At 42.3% G+C, this 22689-nt stretch overlaps 1 protein-coding gene across 1 annotated transcript; it reads right to left on the reverse strand.

The window, feature by feature from the left end:
- Positions 1-324: 324 nt before the first annotated feature.
- Positions 325-20976, reverse strand: LOC137519308 (patched domain-containing protein 3-like). Its single transcript, XM_068238255.1, has 4 exons — positions 20224-20976; positions 7448-7569; positions 3176-3321; positions 325-2042 (listed from the first exon to the last, which is right to left on the reverse strand). The coding sequence occupies exons 1-4, from the start codon at positions 20974-20976 to the stop codon at positions 325-327; spliced, it is 2739 nt and encodes a 912-aa protein (XP_068094356.1).
- Positions 20977-22689: the final 1713 nt, after the last annotated feature.

The raw sequence follows: 22689 nt of genomic DNA on the forward strand, positions 1-22689 counted from the left end.
GGGATAAAGTTAAATTCTTGGTTGGAGTTCCACTTTAAAGCAGAATTATCACAAATATCTTCTGTTTTAAGAAGGCAAACCACACTAAGCACTGCTTTTCAGTCTGAGGGCTTTTTGGTCTGTTCTGGTCCTCTATACTTTCCTTGTGGTTTTGGGTTACCCCGAGCTTCTTGGTTTATTCTTTTAATGCTATATAGTTTTTGTATGAACCATTCCCATATTTTTTTTTTTTATTTTTTTTTTAGCAAACTCCATTATTAAGTTTTGTTTACTCAGACAGTTCTGTTGCATTATGATGAAGAAAGTGACAATGGAAAGAGGTATTCAGGAACTCATATACATAGTCATCTGGTAATCATTTTCAGGATCTGGACTAAATGCAACATTCAAGTAGTTGTCTGTATTTTCATTTTGCTTGCTAAGAGCTTTTTCATCCAGATTATCCTTTATTTTACTAACACCATCATTGTCATTAGGAGACTCTTTTCCAACTGTGGAAATGCTATGACCGTTACATTTCCTACCACAGCTTCCAAACAGTGCCAAAAACACTGGGAGGAAAACCAGCCCATGAAGCATTCCAAATGCGATAACAAGAAATATGATCTTGAAAAATGTTCTGAAGATGTAACTATCTGAGGTGGAAAGTACCACCACGCCTAGGATGGTGGACACACCTCCCTGCAGGATGGGGTAGCCAAGAGAGTGCAGAGCATCAACCACCCTTTCATTTGCTTCGGGTTTCTTGCTGGAAACAAAGGCGTATGAAATATGAGCTGAGAAATCTACAGAGAACCCAATACAAATAACAAGGTTGATCATCGATATGGAGTCTAAGTTAACATCCCAATAAGCCATGAAGCCAGTGACCCCCACAATAATAGAAGCTATGGTGAAGGTCACCCACAGGGAACACAGAGGGTTCGGAATGAGCAGTAACGAAATAACAAACATAACAGCGGCAGCTAAAGCAACGTTCTGGATAGTGTTGTGGACAATGACTGCGTACTGATCAAAGTAGATAAATGCTGGATGGTACACAAGAACGGGGATCTCACAGCTCTTTGCTGTAGCCCGAACCTCATTCAACATGTCTCTTTCATCAACTGCAGAAGTCACATTCACCGTCTGGATGAAGAATCGAGAAGCTCTTATAGCTCCTTCCTGAATCTTCACATCTTGGTAATAGTCTGGAGCTACCGCAAAGAGTATGGATAAATTTCCCATAAAATAATTTTTGTCACTAATGTCCAATTTCCTCAGAGCAGCCAATCCTAGGTAGACTTCCAGCCAGGATTCAGAAAGCTCTTCGGTAACGTAGGTGGTTGATTTAAATGACTCAAAACACCGGTTGGTTTTATTACGAACATCCAGATCCCAGTATGGAATCTCCTCAGTTACCGCAACCATCACTCTGGGACCGTACTCAGAAAAATATGTGTCATCATTGTCGTAAAAAGATCGAACGTAAGAGCTGTCAGTGGCCAAGTTTCTTAAATCAATTCCTTCCTGAACCTGAAGACACCCGTATATGCTGCCACCAAAATATCCACCATACAGCAGCAATACAATGGTCTTAGTCCAGATGTTTGTTAGAAATGGACCATATTGCTCATAGATAAAATCAGTAATGGGATGGTCAAATTCTTTGCCAGTGATTTCACTATATTGCCCCCCAACACAGCACAAGTTGTAAGTATGGGATTGACGGTCATCTTTTTGGTCTGGCACTTTTTTACAAATGTAACAATGTCTGTTACTCTCCTCTCTTCTGCCGTTAAGGGCTAAGAATGCTCCAAAACACGTAACGTTATAGAGGAAGCAAAACAAGATGGCGGTCCCGGCATAAATACAGAACGACTGTACTGACTCAAAAGAGGTTAGAATTCCAATGTAGAAAGCAAGAACGTCTGTGAGAGTGGTGATCAGTATGGAGATGGCAGCTTCACCGTAGGTCTCGGCCATTCTTTCTTCAACTTTGTTCTTCACTTTAGTTTGTTGCCAACTGGAAATCATAATGAACATGTCGTCCACTCCAACACCTATGAAAAATAACAATAACCATGTTTTCATAAAGTTATTATTATCTTGTGCTTGTAAAGCATTAACATTGATTTAGCCTTTTTATACTACTGGCACCTCTGTACAACTGTACGATTATAAAATAATGACTTTAACAATTCATTAAAAAAAAAAAACAGTTCTAAAAATAGTATTTACCATTCTTATTGTATACTATGTATGCCCATTGCCCACCTCTTAAAGTGAACCGAAAGGGAAAGTGATACGGAGGCTACCATATTTATTTCCTTTTAAACAATACCAGGTGATCTTCTTGCATCAGTAGTATCTGAGTCACTAAGTTAAAGTATTAGCGACACAGGATCAGGGAAAGAGCCAGTCAACTTGCATTGTTTAAAGGGAAATAAATATGGCAGCCTCCTTATCACTCTCACCTCAGGTTCACTTTATGTTGCATGCACATGCACTATAACTGTAACGGTAGGGACTGAAATAGTTCTGGACACAATCTTGTAGAGACACATCCCTTGGCAATCAGCGCTAGTATCCAGCCAAGCAGACCTTTTGTGGCACCAAATAATCTGGGTATCAAATCTAACGGTTCACCAGACATCTCCACACACTATTATGTGGTACACATACACCAGTCCAATTACCTAACTTGCATACACTCGTATGATTACTGTCACCTGCAGGGATCCAGTTTAAAGTGTACCTGAGATGCCGAAAAAAAAAGATTTTATACTCACCCAGGGCTTCCTCCAACCTCATGAGCACTGATGCGTGCCTCGCCATCGTCCCGATTGCCTCCGTGCGGCTGGTATTGGTCCTGGTCATCTGGCTCAATTATGCCAGTCGGCTCTTATGCGCATGCATAGAAAAGTAGACTGACGCGACTGAGGCAGATTACCGGGACCAATACCAGGGAACGGAAGTACAAGGGAGGATGCCGAAGGTTGCATCAGTGCTCATGGGGTTGGAGGAAGCCCTGGGTGAATACAAAATCTTTTTATTTCGACTTCTCAAGTACATTTAAAGGATCTGATTTGTGTTGGTTTGAATGAGTGTTTACTACTTTGAGAAATGCTTTAACTTTATTTTTTCCAGTAATTTAAACAATAAGTATATGTAGACATACCAGTACTTAACTTACCTAAAACAAGAAAAGGAGCATTTGCAACAGTGATGACAAAGGGAACTCCGCAAAATAACAAGAGCCCAAAACTGGAGAGAACAGCTAAACCAGATGTCATGACACCAAAAGCTGCAACCCAAATCTTATTCCGCACGCAATCAAGCCTGAAAAGGAAGAAACATTGTTAGCCAAACATAACCACTTGACTTGGTTGTGGTTTTATTATTTCACTATTGCTTGCTGCATAAGTATTCATCTTTTGCGAACTTACCACTTTAATTTTAGGGTGTGCCCAGACAGGCATGTGAAAAATGTACAAATTCAATGCAGAGATTGTCCTGGCCAAGATTGGAAACTAGGATCCTAGTGCTGCAAGGTCAGATTGATGTCTGTCCACTACAACACTGTGGACCGTAGTCTCCTAGGAGATAATTTTCATCTTCTCCTTAACCAGCCGGGCGGTATGGACGAGCTCAGCTCGTCTATCACCGCCGGAGGCTGCCGCTCAGGCCCTGCTGGGCCGATTTTCATCAAATAAAAAGCAGCACACGCAGCCGGCACTTTGCCAGCCGCGTGTGCTGCCTGATCGCCGCCACAGCGCGGCGATCCGCCGCGTGCAGTGGCGAAAGAGGGTCCCCCCAGCCGCCTGAGCCCAGCGTAGCCGGAACAAAAAGTTCCGGCCAGCGCTAAGGGCTGGATCGGAGGCGGCTGACGTCAGGACGTCGGCTGACGTCCATGACGTCACTCCGCTCGTCGCCATGGCGACGAAGTAAGCAAAACACGGAAGGCCGCTCATTGCGGCCTTCCGTGTTACTTCTGGCCGCCGGAGGCGATCAGAAGAACGCCCCCGGAGCGCCCTCTAGTGGGCTGTCATGCAGCCAACTTTCAGTTGGCTGCATGAAATAGTTTTTTTTTTATTAAAAAAAAACCCTCCCGCAGCCGCCCTGGCGATCTTAATAGAACGCCAGGGTGGTTAAAATAACTTTTTAGCATTTTACAATTAAAAAAGTACCCAAACGTTGGTGAAGAAGGGCTATTAAAATTATTTTGAGTATTTTCTGACTTCCTGGTGGTTTAAAAAAGCATTTTATGAGAAGGTATAAAAATAGCAGCTAGGAGAAAACTCAGAAGAAAAATTAAATTGCATATGGGCCCATGACCAGGACTTTTTCTCTTGAGTTTTCACCTGGCAGATAATTTTTAGCTTCTCTTAAAATTAACCTTTTAGCACTTTTCAATTGAAAAGGAACTAAAATGTAATTGAAAAATTACTGTCAAAATCATTCAGAGTATTTTCTGGCTTGCTGGTGGCTTAAAATGCAATTTATCGATGTAAAATTATCACCAAGGAGAACATTTAGGAGAAAAGATAAATCAGGCCTCAGTACTGGCTGCAGTCCCTCTTTTTCCACTTCCATTGCTTTCCAGTAGGCCGTTGGTTCTTTTCTGTCATTAAAAAAGAGATGGAGGCACAAAGAGAAGTCAAGACAAGTGGGGAGTGCAGCTTGAACTATTATCAGGGCCAGTTCTAGCTACAATGGGGGCCCATGGTAACATTAACCTGCCCCTCCCCCTGACACCTCCCCCCCAGGGAGACTAAACTGGTTGACAGCCCCCTTCCCCCATGTCTCCCTTAAAGAGACTCTGAAGCGAGAATAAATCTATAGAATAAATCTAAAGCTATCGCGCCGCTAAACGGGGGTCCCTTAACCCCCAAACCCCCCACTGCAACACTTGGTCGCAGACGTGGTCGCTCCTGGAGGCAGGGCTAACGGCCGCAACCCTGCCTCCAGTCACGTCTATCAGCGGCGCATCGCCGCCTCTCCCCTGCCCCTCTCAGTGAAGGAAGACTGAGAGGGGCGGGGGAGAGGCGGAGATACGTGCTGACAGACGCACGAGGGGCAGGGCTGCGGCGGTTAGCCCTGCCCCAACCAGGAAGCGCTCCCCCGCTGCACCGAGGGGATTTGGGGGATCAGGGGCCCCCGTTAAGCCGCAGGATAGCGGCTGTTTAGCAGGGGCACACATGCCCCTGCTATTTATGAGGTCTGAAGCGAGATTTATTCTCGCTTCAGACTCTCTTTAAGTGAAATAAGAAAATTCATGATTTAGTTTGATATTAATTTAATAGGCTCAATATTGTGTTAATACATTAATTAAAATTAATCCATCAAAACAAATATGCTAAATTAATTATGTCAATTGCCTAAAGGCAATTTCCAATTTTGTTGAGAAAAAAATATCTGTCCTTTTAGTTTAGCTATGTACAGCATATGGCAATGATTAATTAACATTATTTCAGCTGGGCTACTTGGCACTTCAATCATTTCCCAGCATTTCTAACATAACCTGCCAGACAGGAATGTTAAAGTAGCTTGCCAATCAGTGGATTAATGCAGGAGGAAAAAAAAAGTATACCAAACAGTTAATGTTGTATAGTTAAAGGGGCGCTATGGTGAAAAATTGTGAAATTTAAAATACTGTAAGTTCAAACATATACAAATAAGAAGTACATTTTTTCCAGAGTAAAATGAGCCATAAATTACTTTTCTCCTATGTTGCTGTCACTTACAGTAGGTTGTAGAAATCTGACAGAAGCGACAGGTTTAGGGATTCTCAGGGATTTATTTATTTTCAGAAGCACTTAGTGAATGGCAGTTTCTCTGTCCAACTGCCAAAAAAACTGTGCAGCGAGCAGGGAAGCTGGCCAGCATCATTGTTTAAATCCTTTTTAGGGAATATCTCTATAAACAATAAAAGCCTTGCTGAGAATCCCCTACGAAGAGATGGACTAGTCCAAAACCTGTCACTTCTGTCAGATTTCTACTACCTACTGTAAGTGACAACAACATAGGAGAAAAGTAATTTATGGCTCATTTTACTCTGGAAAAAACGTACTTCTACCAAGCTTTATTTGTTTATGTTTGCACACATTTTAAATTTAACAATTTTTTGCCATAGTGCCCCTTTAACCACTTCAGCCTTCAGGCCATTTTTCCCTTACGGCCAAGAGCCGTTTGCACCTGTCAGCACTTCTCCCATTCATTGTGCCATAACTTTATCACTGCTTCTAACATCTATGATCTATACCTTGTTATTTCACCGCAAATTAGCCTGATTGTGGGCGATACTTGTTTTCAATAATTACTTTATTTTCTATGCATTTTGTAGGGAAAAACAAGAAAAAAAAATCTATGGCGACAATATATTATTTGGAAATAAAGGTGTATTTTTCCTGTTTAATTTTTTTATCTGACCAATAATTGCAAGATCTTATTTACTAAATTAACAGTAATATACCATCATGACATACATATTTTAAAAAGCGGAGTTCCTAAACTATTTTTATATATATTTTTTACAAGTGTATGTTTGGTAACTGAGGGGGAAGCTTTGGAAGTGAAAATGTATGATGCCTGTAATTTTACTTTTTTGCACTATCTGGGGCAACCAGGAAGTGTTCATTTTTTTTATTTTTACAGTGAAATTTATGTTTTGTTATTATGTATGGACATAGCCCCTGAACAGGGTCATGTCCATTCATTTCAAGCAGTGAGAATGCCTCAAGGAATGCTTGTTCCCTTTACCAATTGCCGCCCCATTAATTCCGCCAGGAACAAGCGGCGGGCATGCGTGCATGCGCACTATAGGTGTCTAGAGAGACACCGCTCAAGTCTAACTGGACACCTATATGCATCCAGTTAGACTTGAGCGGTTTCTATCTGGACAAATATAGTCATCCACTTATTGGATAAGAAAGAATGGAAAGACTTCAGGACTTTCCAAGCCAAGCTTCTTTATTAAGGTCTTGAAGCACAGGTACAACAAATGCCCTAGTTGTCCACATAGATTAAAGTGGTTAAAGTTACAACAAATGGCAACTTGAGTTTGCTGTAACTTGAGAAAATGCTTAACTGGCTGCAGATAGAAATGGAGAGCATTGTTCTACCCACTCACCCCGCCCACTGTGTGACTTAACTCCCGCTCCGTCGGCCCTCTGCCCGCCATTTGCCCTCCACATAGCAACATAACACTTGCAGGGTAGCGATGTGTCTGTACAGCCTTGGCTGTACAATGTTGGCCGCTGGGTGACATGCCTTGTACGTGTGTATGAAGCTTAACTCTCATTTTAACGTTCCACTGTACTGAACCTATTAATGGTTTTCATGCATAAATTGGCATTTTGTGATTTCATTATTCTTGCAGACTTTCCTCTCAATAAAATAGAAGAGAAAACATAAATAAAATAATTTAATGCAAATAATATCTATAGCTATAGATAAATATTCTTACCTTACACAGGTTATAATAGAAAAAAATATTGTAACAAAATAGGTAATGGAAAACAATGGAATCACAGATTTCGAGTTGCCTTCAAACTCCTTCTGACGAGATAATGACGTGAAATAGGATACCTCCAAAATAAACAAATAGGAAAACAAAAGTAAATATGTGCATCTGCTGTGATTGTACAAATTAACAAAAAAAATAATAATATAGAACTAAAGTAGTCAAATTGTGAAGCGAGTTAAAACCTTTGGAGGAAATGCAGATACTTAAAGAGAACCTGTACTGAAAATTAAGTCAAAATAACCATACACAGGTCATACTTCCCTCCTGTGTAGTCTACTCCTCAATCTCTCTCTCCTTTCCCACGTCCTGTTTATCCACTGTGATCAATGGAATTCCTCATCCTCCATTTTGAAAATAGCCATTACCCCATAACAGCTTCCTGGTCAGCACACTGTTAAACTGTAATATCGCCCACTTGAGCCATAGGGAAACATGGGCATTACCTTGTACATTCAGTTGTAACTGACAGCAACTGATATATAACTGACACCAACTGGTATATTTCAGTTCTGACAAAATCTTGTCAGAACTGGAAGGGATTATTGTAAGAAGAAAATGGTGACCTGAGAGGAACTGACGGTGAGGTTAGTATGTAATATTCATTTGCAGCTACGTCATGTGTTTATTTTAAATAATTTCCGTCGCTTCAGGTTCCCTTTAAAGCAAACCTGAAATGAAAAAAAAACCTTATTATATAATGAATGTTATGTGTAGTATGGATAATGAATAGAACATTAGTACCACAGAAAAGAGTATTTTTATTTTAATTATATAGCTTTTTTTTTGTATAACATTTTATCATTCTGTCATATTTGCAGTTTACAAACCACACTTTGGCCCATATGCAATTCACTTTTTCACCTGAGTTTTCTCCTAGGTGATATTTTTATATTTGTTGATAAAATGCATTTTAAGCCACCAGAAAGCAAGAAAATACTCAAACTAATTTGATATCACTTTTTCATTTACATTTCGGTACTTTTTTAATTGAAAAGTGCTGGAAAGCTATTTTAAATAGAAGGTGAAAAATTATCTCCTAGGTGAAAACTCAGGTGAAAAAGTGAATTGCATATGGGCCCTTGTATCTTAAACTATAAAACAGAGCAGCGCTAATGATCCTTTGAACTTTCCTGCAGTATAACCTCATCTCAGCTGCCTCTCAATGTTTCTTGGTTGTTTAAGTGCTTCAGAAAACAGGGCTGTATTCGAATGAAAAGTCAAAGAGCTCAGAGATGCTCTTTTGCATAGATAACAGCTTAAGTTTCTTAACTCTTTCTGTACTGGAAAACAATATGAGACTCTTTTCTTTGTTACTATTATTCTATTCTTAGCTTGTACTACATATACATTTCACTATCTCAGGAGTTCATTTTCACTTCAGGTTTGCTTTAATATCTTTATAAAAGTTATATTCATAGTTTAAACATGAATAGGCACTGAAACATTGCAAACTTTTTTCCTTCAATAATAATGCATTATTGCAAAAAATAACCAACAAATGTTGATTCAGGTAACACCTTTAATGACTAACTATACATAGTTTTTAACCTCTCGGGCAGTATGCCCGACACTGTGTCAGGCAAGAAAAATTAGCTGAAAGCGGTATGCCTGAAACAGTGTCCGGGTCGGGCATGCTGCCCAGGAGGTTTTCTAATGCACCTTTCCTCCCTAGGATAAATTAGCTAGCTATAAGTAGCCCAGTACATGTTAGCTAGCTATAGGTGCCCCTGTATAGGTGTTCCCTTTAGCGATCCCCCCTTAGCAATTTCTCCCACCTCTCGCCCTCCACTCGCTCCTTGAATAGCGAGCGGGTGGGACGCGGCTTGATGACTTCATGAAGACGCGCCCCGGTACTGTGGACAAAGAAGACCGGAGCTGGTGGTGCGAATGGCTCATGCGAGAGGCACGGTGAGTAACAGCACTGGCCGTTCGCTATTGCTGTAGAGGGAGAGAGGGTAAGGGGGAAGGGGGACTGCTGTAGGGGGGGATCCTGTACTAGGGCACCTATAGCAAGCTAACCTGTACTGGGGCATACAGAAGAAACTCACACACTTTCCACCTGACTTATGCAATATATACTGTATATGGCTGGCACATAATACACATATGGCTGGCTAACCTACACTGGGGCACCTATAGCAGGCTAACCTATACTGGGGCACCAAAATGTGGTCTTGCTTTGTTGCTGGCGGCTGCCGACTTCTGTGTGGCCTCCGGGTGGGTCCCCAGGAACTTACTCGTAACCCGTTCCAGCGCGGAACCCTCTCCCTGCACTCTCCTCCTCTTGCTGTGCACGCTCTCTCTTCCCGTCGCCGCTACTAGGATCACGTCCTGTCTCCATGGTTACCCAGCGGCGCCTCTCATGACTTCAGAGGTGCCACTGGAAATAACCATGGCGATAGGACGCAGTGAGGGGGCAAGTGGAGTAGAGTAGTGTTGGGCGAACATCTAGATGTTCGGGTTCGGGCCGAACAGGCCGAACATGGCCGCGATGTTCGGGTGTTCGAGCCGAACTCCGAACATAATGGAAGTCAATGGGGACCCGAACTTTCGTGCTTTGTAAAGCCTCCTTACATGCTACATACCCCAAATTTACAGGGTATGTGCACCTTGGGAGTGGGTACAAGAGGAAAAAAATTTAGCAAAAAGAGCTATAGTTTTTGAGAAAATCGATTTTAAAGTTTCAAAGGGAAAACTGTCTTTTAAATGCGGGAAATGTCTGTTTTCTTTGCACAGGTAACATGCTTTTTGTCGGCATGCAGTCATAAATGTAATACAGATAAGAGGTTCCAGGAAAAGGGACCGGTAACGCTAACCTAGCAGCAGCACACGTGATGGAACAGGAGGAGGGCGGCGCAGGAGGAGAAGGCCACGCTTTGAGACACAACAACCCAGGCCTTGCATGAGGACAAGAAGCGTGCGGATAGCAATTTGCATTTTGTCGCCATGCAGTCATAAATGTAATACAGATGAGAGGTTCAATAAACAATAAACAGTAATTGGTGTTGTCCAGAATGCGCACAATGCGTGGGTCGCGTTCAATGCAGTCCTAGGCCGAAGAGGTCATAGCCTAGGGTCACAAAAACCTGTTTATTTGGGCAATTTCAATGGTGGCGAGTCTGACGTACATAAATCGCAGCAATGGCCGTTAGCAACGTCTGAATCTCACGAAATGTCTCATGCAGGTAGAAGACATATTGTTAGACTTGGGCTCCAAAGATGGGTTCCCTACATCTTTGCAAACCAGAGTTACAGGGCTCCAAATTTGGTAAAATCCCCCATAGGCTTTCATTGGGCCTCCTATTTACAGTTCCAAAATCTCACATCTTTTCAAAGGGCAATTGCTCAGCAGTGGCAAATTTTCTAGCATTGTAGGGACCCTTAGGGGGAACATGACTGGTGAGTTTCGGGCCCCTAGGCCAAAGAGGTCATAACCTAGGGTCACAAAAAGCTGTTTATTTGGGCAATTTCAATGGTAGTTATGCTGACGTACATAAATCTCAGCCATGGCCGTTAGCAACGTCTGAATTTCACGAAATGTCTCATGCAGGTAGAAGACATATTGTTAGACTTGGATTCCAAAGATGGGGTCCCTACATCTCTGCAAACCAGAGTTACAGGGGTCCAAAATTGGTAAAATCCCCCATAGGCTTTCATTGCCTCCCTATTTCACTTTCCAAAATCTCACATCTTTTCAAAGGGCAATTGCTCAGCAGTGGCACATTTTCTAGCATTGTAGGGACCCTTAGGGGGAACATGACTGGTGAGTTTCGGGCCCCTAGGCCAAAGAGGTCATAGCCTAGGGTCACAAAAAGCTGTTTATTTGGGCAATTTCAATGGTAGTTATGCTGACGTACATAAATCTCAGCCATGGCCGTTAGCAACGTCTGAATTTCACGAAATGTCTCATGCAGGTAGAAGACATATTGTTAGACTTGGATTCCAAAGATGGGGTCCCTACATCTCTGCAAACCAGAGTTACAGGGGTCCAAAATTGGTAAAATCCCCCATAGGCTTTCATTGCCTCCCTATTTCACTTTCCAAAATCTCACATCTTTTCAAAGGGCAATGGCTCAGCAGTACTAAATTTTTTAGCATTGTAGGGACTCTTAGGGGGATCATGACTGGTGAGTTTTGCCACTGCTGAGCCATTGCCCTTTGAAATGGTGTGAGATTTTGGAACGGTAAATAGTAGGCCCAATGAAAGCCTATGGAGGATTTTACCAATTTTGGAGCCCTGTAACTCTGGTTTGCAGAGATGTAGAGACCCCATCTTTGGAATCCAAGTCTAACAATATGTCTTCTACCTGCATGAGACATTTCGTGAGATTCAGACGTTGCTAACGGCCATTGCTGCGATTTATGTACGTCAGACTCGCCACCATTGAAATAGCCCAAATAAACGGGTTTTTGTGACCCTGGGCTATGACCTCTTTGGCCTAGGGGCCCGAAACTCACCAGTCATGTTCCCCCTAAGGGTCCCTACAATGCTAGAAAATTTGCCACTGCTGAGCAATTGCCCTTTGAAAAGATGTGAGATTTTGGAAAGTGAAATAGGGAGGCAATGAAAGCCTATGGGGGATTTTACCAATTTTAGACCCCTGTAACTCTGGTTTGCAGAGATGTAGGGACCCCATCTTTGGAATCCAAGTCTAACAATATGTCTTCTACCTGCATGAGACATTTCGTGAAATTCAGACGTTGCTAACGGCCATGGCTGAGATTTATGTACGTCAGCATAACTACCATTGAAATTGCCCAAATAAACAGGTTTTTGTGACCCTAGGCTATGACCTCTTTGGCCTAGGGGCCCGAAACTCACCAGTCATGTTCCCCCTAAGGGTCCCTACAATGCTAGAAAATTTGCCACTGCTGAGCAATTGCCCTTTGAAAAGATGTGAGATTCCGGAACTGTAAATAGGAGGCCCAATGAAAGCCTATGGGGGATTTTACCAAATTTGGAGCCCTGTAACTCTGGTTTGCAGAGATGTAGGGAACCCATCTTTGGAGCCCAAGTCTAACAATATGTCTTCTACCTGCATGAGACATTTCGTGAGATTCAGACGTTGCTAACGGCCATTGCTGCGATTTATGTACGTCAGACTCGCCACCATTGAAATTGCCCAAATAAACAGGTTTTTGTGACCCTAGGCTATGACCTCTTCGGCCTAGGACTGCATTGAACGCGACCCACGCATTGTGCGCATTCTGGACAACACCAATTACTGTTTATTGTTTATTGAACCTCTCATCTGTATTACATTTATGACTGCATGGCGACAAAATGCAAATTGCTATCCGCACGCTTCTTGTCCTCATGCAAGGCCTGGGTTGTTGTGTCTCAAAGCGTGGCCTTCTCCTCCTGTGCCGCCCTCCTCCTGTTCCATCACGTGTGCTGCTGCTGGGTTAGCGTTACCGGTCCCTTTTCCTGGAACCTCTTATCTGTATTACATTTATGACTGCATGCCGACAAAAAGCATGTTACCTGTGCAAAGAAAACAGACATTTCCCGCATTTAAAAGACAGTTTTCCCTTTGAAACTTCAAAATCGATTTTCTCAAAAACTATAAGCTCTTTTTGCTAAATTTTTTTCCTCTTGTACCCACTCCCAAGGTGCACATACCCGGTAAATTTGGGGTATGTAGCATGTAAGGAGGCTTTACAAACCACGAAAGTTCGGGTCCCCATTGACTTCCATTATGTTCGGAGTTCGGCTCGAACACCCGAACATCGCGACCATGTTCGGCCCGAACCCGAACATCTAGATGTTCGCCCAACACTACACGTGACCCGTTCGGCCAATCACAGCGCTAGCCGAACGTTCGGGGAACGTTCGGCCATGCGCTCTTAGTTCGGCCATATGGCCGAACAGTTTGGCCGAACACCATCAGATGTTCGGCCGAACTCGAACATCACCCGAACAGGGTGATGTTCTGCAGAACCCGAACAGTGGCGAACACTGTTCGCCCAACACTAGAGTAGAGCACGGGAAGAGCAGGAGAGCATGGTGAGAGGAGTCCGCACTGAAGTGGGGTTACATAAGTCACTCACTAGCTATACTGAAGGCACCACATGTACCTGGCTACCGATACTGTGCAGCACCTATAGCTCGCTACCTATACTGAGGGACACACGCGCCTATGTTACGCCTGCAACCAGCACCGGAGGCTCTGTCGCGTTTGTTGCTCATACCAATATCACACGCTGTTACTGCCGCGCACCCGATCGAGCATGTCGGCCCTACATCTTGCAGCATGTCCGATCGATACATGCCACCAATTTTGGCCTGAAATTGGTTGCAACGTTGATCAGGCATGCTTTTTGCGGCACCGATTTTCATCACATCTGATTATAATAATCGAACTGGATGATCAATATGCCACCAAATCGCCTGATGTATGGCCATTTTTAAGTAGATCAAGAATCCACCAATCTCTGGGCAAAAAAACCCCCAAAAAAGTGTTCAGTTGTCACATAAAAAACACCAATAGGGCAGCTCCAAACAGCATGAAGACACACTGAGGAACTGAAAGGAAACACAGAGCACCTAAATTATGAAAACTTTAATGTCAAAAAACATCATCATGCTCAGTAAAACTTGAAGATCCAGTGGCTCAGGGTGCACATAACTGTCTGTGAAGAGGGAATATTCTTGTTCCTAAGCGGTAACTGTGGCCAGCAGCACTGCTCTGAACCATCATAGTCTGTGCAGAACACGATCATCCACCAGGCAGCCTAGGCAGGACCTCTCTCCACTTCAGCTTAAAAAGACCACAAAGGGGGCCTAATCTACTACCTTGCCTAGGGCCCAATTACATTTTAGTCCATCTCACCTACACGGCACCACGGGATGGTTTGCTGAACACGAGGATGTGTATTTTTGGCAATACAATTTTCAGCATTTAGATGCTCTGTGTTTGCGCACAGTTTTGCCTGTTATCCCATCAGCACTCAGCTGAGTTTAGGAAGGAAACCAGAACCCTGAACTGCCATTTGCTCTATACATTTGTTGTTATATGTTCCTGAACTGCCATTAACCATGTGAACCACAAGCAATTCCGGGCACACCTAGCGGTGTGCTTGGCGATAATAAAGATGATTCTGACTCTGATTCTGAAAATATAAGCAGAAGGAGAACGTACAAACTCCTCACAGATAGTGTCTAAAGTGCCCTTTAAACAGCAAATAAGACTAATACTGGAATTACACCATGAGATTTTTTTTGGCAGATAGATGGTTCAATAGAGAATTTACGACAGGTCTAATGTTATTTTCAATTGTTTTTCTGATCGATTTCTCATCGATCGGACAGTAAATCTGCTGAATCTGCTGGAAAAATCTCATCGTGTATTCCCAGCATTATATAAAGCAAATTCCCTGTTATCCAGCACCAACGGGATTGGCTGATGACAGATATGTGTGCTTTATGGCTGCTTGACACTGAATGTTAAAAATAGACCTAGTAAATAGTGAACTCTGTATTAAATGTTAAAATACTGTAATTGAAAGTATATGAACCTTGCGAGGGCCATGGAATCCAGTCTTTAACCACTTTACCACTGAGGGGTTTTACCCCTTGAACATCAGAGCAATTTTCACCTTTCAGCGCTCCTTCCATTCATTCGTTTATAACTTTATTATTACTTATCGCAATGAAATGAACTATATCTTGTTTTTTTTTCGCCACCAATTAGGCTTTTTTTAGGTGGGACATTATGCCAAGAAATATTTTATTTTAAATGTGTTTTAATAGGAAAATAGGAAAAAATGTGGGAAAAAATTATTATTTTTCGGCCATTATAGTTTTTAAATAATGCATGCTACTGTAATTAAAACCCATGAAATGTATTTGCCTATTTGTCCCGGGTATAAAACCATTTAAATTATGTCCCTATCACAATGTTTGGCGCCAATATTTTATTTGGAAATAAATATGCATTTTTTTCAGTTTTGCATCCATCCCTAATTACAAGCCCGTAGTTTATAAAGTAACAGTGTTATACCCTCTTGACATAAATATTTAAAAAGTTCAGTCCCTAAGGTAACTATTTATGTTTTTTTATTGTATTTTTTTTTTTAATTAAAAAAAAAATAAAAAAATTGGGGAGTGTGGGAGGTAATTAATTAATTTATTGTGTAAAACTAATGTATTTGTATATGTAAAATGCTTTAGGGTGTAGTTTTACTATTTGGACACAAGATGGCCACAGTGAGTCTGTTTACATGCGACTTGTAAGCGTCCAGAAGGACGCTTACAGGAAGCACTACGAGGCTGGGAAGATCACAATGATCGCGCTGTTTCTCAAAGAAGCAGCAGATCATTGCGGGGGCTTAGATCAACAAACGGGAATGGATTTTCCCGTTCATTGATCTCCGGTCAAGCGGGCGGCGGCGTGCACGAGCGGCGGGAGCGCGTGCACGAGCGGCGGGAGCGCGGACAGCGGCGGTAGCGCGGAAGGTACGGATTTCTCCGTCCCTTGGTTTTTTAGGGGGGAAAAAAGGGACGGAGAAATTCGTACCGCGGGGGGGGGGGGGGGGGGGGAGTGGTTAAGCACAGCCTAAGTAGTTGGCCTTTACCACTGTGAGGGCTGCCAGAGATTTTTGCTGGTTGGTTGAGACCTCTAGTTAGGGTTCTGGATAACTGGGACTCTGCTGTAACAGGACTTAGAGACAAGTAATGAATTGCAAATATTCCAAGTTTGTAGGCAGCTTGGAATCCAGCAAAAGAAACACTGTCATTCTGTACTGCGTGCACTTTGCACTCAAACTGAATATTTATATCTCATCGCCCATCTCTAATAAGAAAAAAAAAGGTAAACAAAATTCATAAATATTTTCCAGCAAAAAGGATTTCCATTTTACAGGAAATTTCATGAAAACAGGCTATAGAAGGGAGCAGTCGGCACCATCCATGTATTTATAGCTCTAAGTTTGCTTTATTCAGATCTGTCACATAGATACACAACGTTTCTGAGTGTTTGCTCCTTTATCAAGTTAGTGACAGACTGATAAAACAGACTTTATGATCAAGTGCTACCACTATGGAAAATTTTAATTTTATTTAAAAAAAAAACAAAAAAAAAACTGACATTAAACATGGAGTTCTGTAAATGCTGTTGCTTGCTGTGCCATTGTTTTTACCTGCTGGTAATTGAAGTTGAGTTCTGAGAGTCTTGCATTGCAGCTGCTGGCTATGTTAACTGTCTGAAAGTTAACCTTGAATCCTTGAGTTCCTAATTGTGTGCTGGTTGCTTTGGCAAAGCCTGTGCCTGCTGTCAGTTCATTCAGTTTACACCAGAGGTCAAGTCATCTACAGCTACTTCTGTTCCTTTGCCAGTGCCTAAAGGTGGCCACACACATATAATTAAAAGATCTAATCAGGGGGGTATCTGGGTAATATAGCGCTTATGGCAAACACTGAAATTGTGCCACCTTCCCCTCTAAAAACAGCATCCTTTCTCATGTACATGTGTTATGGTTGCCTAGGTTTTTTGGCTCGGGATATTGCTGAAGTTACTTTTTGGAAATATCCCTTCTTATTCCCTCTCTGTACTCTTTTCTAACACCAAGCCAAGTGCCCCTTTATACATAAGTTAAGTAGCCATGTTCCCCAGATAATAAAATTAAGCTGATCTGATGTTTGAGTGACAGGGAGGCACAGGCGCTGTCATGGGGGTGCAGCACCAGGGGCAGGTATAGCGCCCATGGTGCTATGGCGCCCATGGCACGAGCCATGCCTGTACCCCTCTAGATACGTCTCTGGATCCAATTTTACACCAATTCGATAAATAAGATCGGTTGTCTCGAAAAATCGAAAGATTTTTTGTTTTCGATTGAGGCAAGTGAAGTGTGATCCGGTGATAGTTGAGGGACAGAAATACAGACATCAAACCAACAAACGTTGATTCCGGTGATACTTTTAATGTCTAACTATACATGGTTTATTGCAAGCTTTCGAAACGTTAAGTTTCTTCTTCAGGCATTATACAGAACTGGATCACAACCGTACAATAAACCATGTACAGTTAGTTATTAATGGCATCACCAGAATCAACGTTTGTTGGTTTGATATCTGCATTTCTGTTTTCAATTAAGAAATCCAATCGAATTTCCTGTTTATTTTTTTCTGAGATTGGACATGTTGGAAAATTCAATTTTATCAAGAATTCTATGGTGTGTGATGGATTGTGAAATTGTATTCAACCAGGAAAAAATTGTATGTAACAATTCAGTACATTTTTCTTTTGATTTTTCTAACCAAATAATTTTTTTCGGAGTTTATGATCTTCTCTTTAAAATAACTTTTCAGCACTTTGCAATCGTAAAAGTACCAAAAAGTAGGTGAAAAAGTACTATCAAAATTTTGCTGTGTATTTTCTTGCTTACCGGTGGTTTAAAAGGCATTTTATTGACACAATGTGAAATTATCACCCAGGAGATAACTTAGGGGAAAAAGATAATTGTGTATGTGTCCTCCTCTTCTTTTGCACTGGTGCCCTTTTTCCTTCTTCTAATACAAAACCTAGTCCACCATAGTTGCTAGGAGCTTCCCTAAAACTCAGGGCAATTCCAAGGCTATTTCACCCCTAATTACCTACTAAATCATCCTAATTTCATCTTCCCCACTGACATTAGAGCATTGGCACTATAACAAAAAAATTATCCCATTTTTGCTACAATTTTGACAATGCAGTCACTGGCAAAGTCACCCATAATTATGTAAAAACAAGTTTTTTTCTGGTCAAAGAGTGGTTCATTGGCACGATTTTAGTCCACTTCATACACTTGGTAGTATATGTTAATATTTAGTGATGTGTTGCACTGACTAGTGTCGATCAGAAAATTCTCCTAGCATCCAAATCTACACTAACCTAAAGCTTAGTACACACTATGAAATTTCGCGTCTGATAGATGAGTCAAATAGATAATTTCCGATAGGTGTGATCTGTTTTCCGATCGTTTATCTGAGCAATTTCCATAGCAGTGATCAGAAATTTGATCAGAAAAATGAATGGAAATCTGATCGGATCTGTCAGAACTTATCTATTGACCATCTATCTGATGGGAAATTGCATGGTGTTTACCAGGCATACAGACTGGAAAGAAATTTACCCAAGTAAAATCTGTAACTGTTGGATAATTATTAACTAGCTGCCAGCTAAATAACCATAAGAGACTTGGTAGACTAAACTTATTTTTCCCTTCATTGGTTAGGCATCAGGTGAATTGCTTTATCAAAATTACTACTGTTTTTGACACAGCAATTATTACTTCGTGCAGTTTTCATCAATAAAAAGCAATGTTAGCTGGTAGGTATGGGCTACTGCAATAGTTCTCCGCACTTTAAATAATTTTGTTAATATGTACCCACTTTAATCTTTGTGAAGACTTCCTGGAAATGTTACTTAAACTCAATTTCCAGGCAGAAAGTCTTACAGTTTACTTAAAGAGAGTCTGAAGCGAGAATAAATCTCGCTTCAGACCTCATAGATAGCAGGGGCACGTGTGCTCCTGCTAAACCGCCGCTATCCCGCGGCTAAACGAGGGTCCTTGTCCCCCCAAATCCCCTCCGTAATGCGGGGAGCTCTTCCTGGTTGGGGCAGGGCTAACCGCCGCAGCCCTGCCCCTCGCGCGTCTGTCAGCGCGTATCTCCGCCCCTCTCAGTCTTCCTTCACTGAGAGGGGCGGGGGAGAGGCAGCGATGCGCCGCTGACAGACGCGACTGGAGGCAGGGCTGCAGCCATTAGCCCTGCCTCCAGGAGCAACCAAGTCTGCGACCAAGTGTCGCAGTGGGGTGTTTGGGGGTCAAGGGACCCCCGTTTAGCGGCGCTATTGCGGCGGTTTAACTATGAGCTCTGAAGCGAGATATATTCTCGCTTCAGAGTCTCTTTAAAGGGACCTTAGTAGCTCCTGGTTTCAAATAGCTGAAAGGGCTGCCATGTTTGAGAAGTTAACCCCCCTGCTCCCTTTTCACTGCCATTATCCAGGGTTTGGTCTGAAATTCATAGAGTGTGACTAATGTTATCTGTTTGAAGCAATCTTCGCACTCATCCCCTCCTCACCCAATGCTTAATGGGTATGTTTGATCTAAGCTTAAGGGGAATTAAGTTTAATTAGGTGAGACCTTCTCAGCCTTCCATCTTCTGTTGCTTGCCACCGGCTTGCAGGACTGAGGAATTACAGGAAGTAAAAGGATTCTGCTTGTAATTAACCCTTAAATGTAAAAAAAAATTAGGTAAAATAAAAGTTTTTTTTAATAATGAACCACATTTTAGCATGCATTTTTAATTTGCTATTGAGCTGCCCTGGGAGTTTAAAATGATGCCCGGTTCCCTTTAAGGTGGCCATACACTCATCAATTTTACCCACCTGATTCCTTGCATATTTGATTCATCGGCAAGGAATCGATTACCCAAAATGTCATATCAATGAATTTTGATGGAAAGTTGATCGAATATATTGATCAGACAGGATGGAAAATGTAAAACAAGTTGGGGTGGGGCAGTGTATGGTAGGAATTGATTCCTTCTGAATCAATTCTTTTCAAAAAAGAATCTATCATTTTGGAACATTGGGTGAAAAGCTAGAAGTGTATGGCCAAGCTTAGCTCTGCAGCAAATGTCAAAATATGTTAGGAAATGTAAAAAAAGTTAAATAAACAACGCCATGCAGGCATCTGAATTGTAAAAAAAAATAAAAAAAAAAATTATCTCTTACCTGTACTTGCTGCAGTTGTAATATCTGTAGATTGTCTGAGATGGACTTGATAAAGTGCTCAATCCATCGCAGGCTGTTGTCTTTGTCTTGTTCTTCATCTTCTCTCAGATAATACACTATCCTAATAGCCTTAGCTTTCTGCACAGTGTTGTCGGGGTTCAGCAGCACCCCACCAAGGTACGTCCCCAGGAATGTTCTCCCCTGGAACATGGGGTAACTAATACTCAACGTCTCTACAAGGCTTGCGTTACCTTGTACGGCAGAAAGAAGTGGATTGACATCGGCACACTTCCCACCTTGGACCTCTGCACAGAGCTGCTGGAAATGAAGGACCCCATCACCCTCGGACTGTATCACAGCGATGCTGAGATTCCGCACCATCTCATCCAGCTTGATCAGCTCCCTGAAGGCGTCAACATTAATGATATTATCAGAAGCAGTGACAGCGATGAGAGACACGTAACAGCCCTCTGTATAGAGTCGCTGTGCAGAAAATTGCCCCGAGTCATTGGTCGGGAAGTGCTTCTTCACAAATTCTCTCTCAGATTTAGCTCTCCCTCCAACCGGTGTGAACTTACTTTCTATATCATTAGCCTCCCTCTGAGGTAAAAAGTAAAAGCCAGACCCCAAAGCAGCAGATAGGACCATAGGAATAAAGAGGAACCACCAGGGGTACCTGGCGACCACCTTCCCGAGCTTGGAGAATAGAGCGGAGAGAGGTCTCTGTATACAGTCTGTCCGGCATCGAGCCATTCTCGATATCAGATCCTTTCACAAAGCAGGAAGGAAGGAAGGACAGCTGGAGACTAGGTCCATTAATGCCACATATAAAGTTAGAACATAACAAATGATCTCAAGATAATCCAGGAGCTGCAGGCTGCAGCCAGTCCTATGAATAATAATGTCATTCTCCACACATAGTGACAGTAAAAGCCTAAACAGCTCAAGGAAGTTCATTGATCACATAATGGCATGGTAACGACAGACAGATAGTGATGCTAACCTTTGTACTTTTGTTCAGTGTGGAATAGTTATGTAAATGTCATTTATTTAAAACTCAACCCCAGGCAAACATAAAACAGACCATGTAATCCATTTGTGTATTCATAAAAAAATAATTAATACAAAACTATGGGGGATCTCTGGGATACTAGAAAAATGCTCATATACAGTATGTTTCTTATCCCTTTAAAAATTAGAATAAAAGTGTAAAAAAATACAGCCTAGCAACACGTCTCTTCACAGCATTTGGCCCTTCAGGAGCCTCTTATCTGCCCGGAGGTTTCAGGCAGTCTCCACCAGGACCTCAAGGCATAGAAAGTTTTTTCCCCTCAGCCGTCAACCTTTTGAACTCCTTTCAAGCACATGCACACAGCATGGCAATAAAAATGCAAAATATTATGTAACTTTAACAAGAATATTAGGGCATTCAGAATGAACACATTTTGAGTGTATTTGCTCTGCCATGGCCCCACTAAATACACATACACGTTTTTTATAATTGTTGCCCAAAAAATGTTTTCATGATTGTTTGAGGTGACAGTTTCAGCTCAAGAATTGTACAGACATGCATTTTATTATTATTATTTACTATTTACCGTATAGAGCTCCAGCATCTTATGCAGCACTGTACAGAGTACATAGTCTTGTCATTTAGCTGTCCCTCAGAGAGGCTCACAATCTAATCCCTACCATAGGCATGCCCATGTTTGTATCATGTAGTGGCCTAGGGCCAATTTAGGTGGAAGCCACTTAACTTATCTGTATGCTTTTGGGGTGTGGGAGGAAACCAGAATGCCTGGTGGAAACCCACACAGACATGGGGAGAACATACAGACTCTGTGCAGATAGTGCTCTGGCTGGGATTCAACCGGGAACCCAGGGTCAGACACGTCCTGGGGGGGGGGGGGGGGGGGTTAGATTCTGGGTGCCCCCCTTTTTTAAATGTCCAATAAAAGGTCCCCTTTGGCCGCACAAATGAAGCTCCACCCCAACCATGAGAAGCTCCACTAACCACATGTGAGAATCTCCACCCACCCATGGGAAGCTCTGCCCCTGTCTGGGACACTGGGGCATTTTGGAGTAAGGAAAGGAATCCTAGTGTGGCTATTCCGTCAGCTGTGTGGGAGTAGGTAAGATGATGACTCCGTAACCAGGCCTGGATTTACCTCACAGGAGCCTATAGGCACAGATGTTCTAGCACCTTAGACTCCGCCCTCCATGAACCTACAAACCACCACTGAACAGCACCACAAGTGTGCAGGCTGGCCCAGCTGTCACTTCTCCCTTACTTCCCTCACCCATCAAAGATAGCTACAGGTGCCCCTTAGTATTATGTAGCCAGAGGTACCCTTAGTATTAAGTAGCTAGAGATTTGCCCCCAAGTATTCAATAGGCAGCTAGAGGAACCTCAGTATTAAGTAGCTAGAGGTGCCCCTGACTGAAGGGAGAGCTCTTCAGTGGAAT

Source organism: Hyperolius riggenbachi, chromosome 5 (assembly GCF_040937935.1).
Source record: "Hyperolius riggenbachi isolate aHypRig1 chromosome 5, aHypRig1.pri, whole genome shotgun sequence".
NCBI lineage: Eukaryota > Metazoa > Chordata > Amphibia > Anura > Hyperoliidae > Hyperolius > Hyperolius riggenbachi.

Excerpts from the sequence above, each read along its gene's own strand:
- LOC137519308 (XM_068238255.1), bottom strand. The coding sequence starts at position 20,976 with ATGGCTCGATGCCGGACAGACTGTATACAGAGACCTCTCTCCGCTCTA. Across the intron at positions 3,322-7,447 it reads TCTATTATAACCTGTGTAAG|GCTTGATTGCGTGCGGAATA; the intron begins GTAAGAATATTT and ends CTTCCTTTTCAG. Across the intron at positions 2,043-3,175 it reads TGCTCCTTTTCTTGTTTTAG|GTGTTGGAGTGGACGACATG; the intron begins GTAAGTTAAGTA and ends TATTTTTCATAG.